Source organism: Puntigrus tetrazona, chromosome 11 (assembly GCF_018831695.1).
Source record: "Puntigrus tetrazona isolate hp1 chromosome 11, ASM1883169v1, whole genome shotgun sequence".
Lineage (NCBI taxonomy): Eukaryota > Metazoa > Chordata > Actinopteri > Cypriniformes > Cyprinidae > Puntigrus > Puntigrus tetrazona.
In genome coordinates this window covers 14,234,076-14,239,913 of record NC_056709.1, presented here as the reverse complement: position 1 = coordinate 14,239,913, position 5,838 = coordinate 14,234,076, and the positions used below count along the sequence as shown (strand labels likewise).

General features: G+C 39.0%; 1 protein-coding gene across 1 annotated transcript; it reads right to left on the bottom strand.

Moving 5' to 3' along the window:
* Positions 1-317: 317 nt before the first annotated feature.
* Positions 318-1,808, bottom strand: LOC122353757. Its single transcript, XM_043251641.1, has 2 exons — positions 1,798-1,808; positions 318-1,194 (listed from the first exon to the last, which is right to left on the bottom strand). The coding sequence occupies exons 1-2, from the start codon at positions 1,806-1,808 to the stop codon at positions 318-320; spliced, it is 888 nt and encodes a 295-aa protein (XP_043107576.1).
* Between the last annotated feature and the right edge of the window lie 4,030 nt (positions 1,809-5,838).

Genomic DNA, 5,838 nt, shown 5'->3' with positions numbered 1-5,838 from the left:
GGCGTCCAGGCGAGTGCTGTCGTTCGCATGGTCCATCCCAGCGGCCATTTCTCTGCTGTCTGGTACCTGCGTGGAAGTCTTGCTCTCTGTTGGTCGCGTTCCACTCTTTTCTTGACGGCTTGAAGCTGTCTTGATGTTGGGCGCCCTCTAGAGGCAGTCCCTGACTTTGTGTGTTGAAGTCGAGGACCGTCAGAGCTTTAGCGCCTTTCTCTGCAGCCATCTTCTGTTTGCTGGTTGTCGGTCCAGGAAGCTGCGTACATCAGGGCTTGATGTTGTTCGCAGTAAATAGAGTCTACCTTTTTCAGTGACGTGAGGTCTTACTTCCAGATGGAATTCGGACGTCCTGTAGATAGGGTTTGAACGTCTGGACTACTTGGCGCACCTGGGGTGAACTTGATGTTCCTGGCGATCTTGTCGAGGTCTTTTAGGTCCAGGCTGTGTGATGCTCTTTGGCTGGCTGGGTCCGTTTCTCTTGGCCTTCTCGCGAGGTATGTCTCTTCAGAGGGAGCTGGTGAGTGTTTCAGCATCGCCTCTTTCCCCCTTTGTTCACGTGCCTGTACAAGAACAGGAGACCCGGTCCTACTTGGCAGGGGTGACTTTGGTGCCTCTCGTGTCCTCGGTGGCTCAGCGCGCAGGTCGAAGGCATGTCTGAGTTCCTCCTTGACACTGTCAGATTCCTCTTTGACGTAGTCCAGCTGTTGTTCTAGGCGGCTTATCTCATTCAAGTGAGTTTCGAGGGCTTTGATTCTGCCAGCCTTGTCTCTAATGTCAGTCTTTGCCTTCTCCAGTAGCTGTTCTGCGTACTGGAGGTTGTAGGCAGCATTGTCATAGTCTCTTTTGGTTTGTTTCACCTCTTGTGTAGAAGCTGCTAGCAAGTCTTTGAGCATGGTGATCTCCTCTGGGTCCTTTCCCTCCTCATCCAGCTTTTCCTGTTGTTCCTGAGCCTCCAGTTCCAGCTGTTTGATGCGTCGCTGTGCGCATGTCATCTCCTGTCGGAGATCGGCGGCGTGCCTGTCACTCAGTTTGAGGGTAGCGATGAGGGTGTGACTTAGGGAGCAGGTGATCTTTGCTAGCTCTTTGTGGTTGTAGCCTTGGCTTGGGTCCTGTTTCATTAGACTTGTTAGGTTGTCATCCAGCTGTTCCTGGGTCTGATGCTTTAGTGCGGCCTTGGGTAGGAGGTTGCTGGTTGCAACACTTAGCCATGTTTACAGGTCTTCCCAGTGACCAACGTTGTCTGCTGTGTGAGACATGTTTTGGTGCGGCGAGGGGGGTTTGGAAACGCGACTGACAGACCTGGAAGAAAATAACAAACCAACAAGGCAGAACAGACAAAAAGCAAGGAAAGACAGAGGTGTAGATGTGTAGTGTCAGTTGATGTTAAATGTGAGGTGTCAGGTGGGCGTGGTTCTCTATAACTGTAATCCTCTGGTGGGTGTGCTTCTAACTGGCGTTTCTGGGGAGACAATTAGTAAACACACACAGGACGACAGAGAACAGAAGACAACACAGAACAGGAAGAAGGGATAGCTGGGCGTCCTTAATAACAGGCGGTCCTTCCTTTTTTTTTTGTTTTGGAGAAAGGGAGGAGCTACCTGTAAGAGATGTAAGAGAGGGAGGTAGAGAGAGAGAGAGAGAGAGAGAGAGGGGGGGGGTCCGTGACGATCTAACTAACCTACGCTCACTTATCCAAAACCAAAAGTGAACAGAAAAACACTTCTTGTCAAGTATCAAAAGTGTAGAGCAAACTCATTCACCCCACGACTCAGAGTAGCGCACACAAAAAATGACCGACTGAACCTTTCTAACATGTAGAAGGATGTATAGATCATACTACAGAACACTAGGGGGAGATATAAAGAAAATCACGTCTAGGAGGAGGGAAAAAGATCAGGCAGAAAGAGTCTAAGGGGGGAGAGTGTGCTCAAACTTAACAGATGCTAATGGACTTTCAATATTAACATTAATTTTAACTTAATATGATATTCTGTGTATTTCGGTGTGCAGATGATAAAAAGATGAGTTTCAACATGGAAGAGAACTATCGGTCGGTTTTGATGAACAGATCGCCTTGTAAGTAGTACATTACACCACAAGCGGAGTTTTTATTAGGAGCATTAATGCGTCGTCGACTACAGAGACCTGAAAATGAACTGTAACGAATTCCGCAAGCTCAGGCTCCAAACCTGTGCGAGAGCTCAACAGCACACCACTAAGATGAGCAAAATCACCACAATCTCCAGCCGAATGCAGACTGTGAAGCTACCCCCCATCCACGGAGCTTCCCCTGCCGGAGGTGAGCTGTTAAAACAACCTCAAACCCGTTTTCTAAGTTTGATTGCAGTGTGAAGTAGACAAGTTCCTTCATGAGTGCTAACATGAAATAAATGTGATGTTATGCAGGACTGCGTCCACATCCGCCGCCTAAGAAGAAGGGGAACGGATCCAGCCTCAGTGCTGAAGAAAAGTTTCAGTTCTTTGGTCTCCGATGCAGGGAGGACAAAACAGGGGAAGAAGTCAGGCAGTTCCTTAGAGAGGGACGACAGAAACGCCCCGCATCAGGAGCCCGAAGCAAAACCATCCTTCCACAACTCAGTGTGCAGAAGACCAAGTGTCAAAGCATCTCGGAGTACAAAGAGAAGATTAGACAAACTGCTCGCTTGAACGTAAACTAATTTAGCATGTTTTGATTATTCCATATCAACTTAACGTGTACTTTATTTGTGTTAGCGCTGTCAGTGTATTCACATTCTTATATTTTATAGCCTATATACGCACATATATCATGGAACACAAAAACCTTTCTTTTGAGAGTGATTAATCTTTTAAATTGTACACGTAGTGAAATATCCACTGCTCTTGTGTGGATGTGGATTGTGTGTCTGTACTCTCCTAATTTCTTTTTCTGTTCTATTCTCAGTTTCTTACAGAAGACGAAAAAGGATTCTGCGTACTAGAGCTCAACAATATTCATGGAGGAAAGAGAAATGTCCCAAATGGAGATTGACCTTAAAACAAGACCAGGCCAATTTCTGGGTCTCCTACAAAGACGCAAATCCCTTGGAGCACCAGAAAAAGTATTTAGTTGTCACTTTTAAATTTAGAAACCACGCTTTTGTGGTCCTTGTAAATAAAGCAGTTTCAATTGCCAGGTGCTTATACTCACACGGTCGTGTTTCAGGGCTCAGGAATTACTAGAGAAGAGGCTCAAATTAGAAAAAAGGAAAAAGCTCTTCAAAGGTAAGCGCCGTCATGTTAGTATGCACAATTATTCCTGCACGTCCCGAAAGCGAAGATGCTGCTTCACATACTATTATTTATAACCATCTCCGTTACAGAAAAATCTGTCGAGTTGAAGACATAAAAGAAATTGAAGAGATGCAGTGGAAAGAAGGCAGCGAGCGCCAAAGCGGAAGAGGACAGGACTAGACATCTGGACTCTGAACGGTTATACTTTAAGAATAAGAGATTGATGTCCAAAAAAGAGGAAAAGAAAAAGTTGTTCCAGGACAACAGGGACGAAAAGAAAAAGTAGTAAGTTTGATTTCTTAATAGTCTCCAATCTGAGGAAACCCAAGACCCTCTGAGTTTTGCCTTTGTATGTTTGTTTTTGTCCAGTGAAAGGAATAGAGTCCGCATGGAGGAGGAGATACAGAGGCTTACTCTCTGCATTCAAGAAAAGCACAAGGAATATAATCAAGTGAAAGCAAATCTGGAGATGGCAAATAAAAAACGGGTCTCCAGAAGAATCCGAGTAAGCGTCCTCGCAAGCGTCCGAATGTAGTAAGAGACTGCGTAGATCTCTGTCAGCGTTCGAGCTCATCCTTTTCTGTCTGTCTCACCAGAAACGGGCAGAGAACAAAAAGTTGTGTGAGGAGCTCGGGAAGGTCACGGAGAGCTATGGCTTGCCGGATTTCTGGGATGTGTATCCATTAATTACGATGCTCCACCTCGAGGAATGTATTTCTGTCTTTCTTGATTCGACGGAACACATACCTCCTGAGGACCTCTGCAAATTACAAAAGCAGATTTGCAAACAAAATAAAGACAGGTAAAATAAATGAATGCATAGCTACAAGCTGACGGGTGATCATCAGCAGTTCAGTACAGGATTGAGTGGCTCTTTAAAACCTATTTCTTTTTCTCTTTCACAGGAGCAGGAAGAGGAACGCCTCAGGCGTGAAGCTTTATTTGAAGAACGGAGGCAGAAAAGACTGGAGAGATCACTTTCTCAACCGCTGAGAGTAGTAAGTGGTGCACAGAACCAGCAATACATGTCCAGTACTTTCGCTTTGCTTATTAAATATTGTAACGTGAATCAGTAGCGTGAGTTAAATCTCGTCTATATTGCAGCCTGGAAAAAAGCTGATGCCACGTACCCAGCCTTCGAACAACATAAGAAAGAAACTGAAACCAGTGGAAACCAAGAAGATGAACGAAGATTTATACGCTTACTTTCTGGAATAATGCTTAGATATTAGTATATATTAGAGAAACATTTATAGTAGAAGTAGATAGAAGAGTAGATAGAAATCTTAGATATTACAGAAAAAAAACAAAAAAAAAGTAGAAAACTTAGATATTACAGAAAAAAAAAAAAAGAATTCTTAGATATTAAAGAAAAACTAAAAAGTAGTAAAAACTTAGAGAAAAAAAAAAAAAAAGTAGAAATCTTAGATATTAGAAAAAAAAACAAAAAAAAGAAATCTTAGATATTACAGAAAAAAACAAAGTAGAAAACTTAGATATTAAAGAAAAAACAAAAAAAGTAGAAATCTTAGAGAAAAAAAGTAAAAATCTGAGATATTAGAGAAAAAAAAAAAAAAAAAGTAGAAAACTTAGATATTAAAGAAAAAACAAAAAAAGTAGAAAACTTAGAGAAAAAAACAAAAAAGTAGAAATCTTAGATATTAGAAAAAACAAAAAAAGTAGAAAACTTAGATATTACAGAAAAAAACTAAAAAAAAAAGTAGAAAACTTACATATTAAACAAAAAAAGTAGAAAACTTAGATATTAGAGAAAAAAAAAAAAAGTAGAAAACTTAGATATTACAGAAAAAACTAAAAAAGTAGAAATCTTAGAGAAAAACAAAAAAGTAGAAAATCTTAGATATTAGAAAAAAAAAAAAAAAAAGTAGAAATCTTAGATATTAGAGAAAAACTAAAAAAAGTAGAAAACTTAGATATTAGAGAAAAAAACAAAAAAAAGTAGAAAACTTAGATATTAGAGAAAAAAAACAAAAAAAAGTAGAAAACTTAGATATTAAAGAAAAAACAAAAAAGTAGAAATCTTAGATAAAAAAACAAAAAGTAGAAAACTTAGATATTACAGAAAAAACTAAAAAAGTAGAAAACTTAGATATTAAAGAAAAAAAAAAAAAAAGTAGAAATCTTAGAGAAAAAACAAAAAAGTAGAAATCTTAGAGAAAAAAAAACAAAAAAGTAGAAATCTTAGAGAAAAAACAAAAAAGTAGAAATCTTAGATATTACAGAAAAAAACAAAAGTAGAAAACTTAGAGAAAAAAACAAAGTAGAAATCTTAGATATTAGAAAAAAACAAAAAATAGAAAACTTAGATATTAGAAAAAAACAAAAAAAGTAGAAATTTTACATATTAGAGAAAAAAAAAAAAAAGTAGAAATCTTAGATATTAGAGAAAAAAAACAAAGTAGAAATCTTAGAAAAAAAAAAAAAGTAGAAATCTTAGATATTAGAGAAAAAAAACAAAAAAAGTAGAAAACTTAGATATTAAAGAAAAAAACAAAAAAAGTAGAAAACTTAGATATTAGAAAAAAAAAAAAAGTAGAAATCTTAGAGAAAAAACAAAAAAGTAGAAAACTT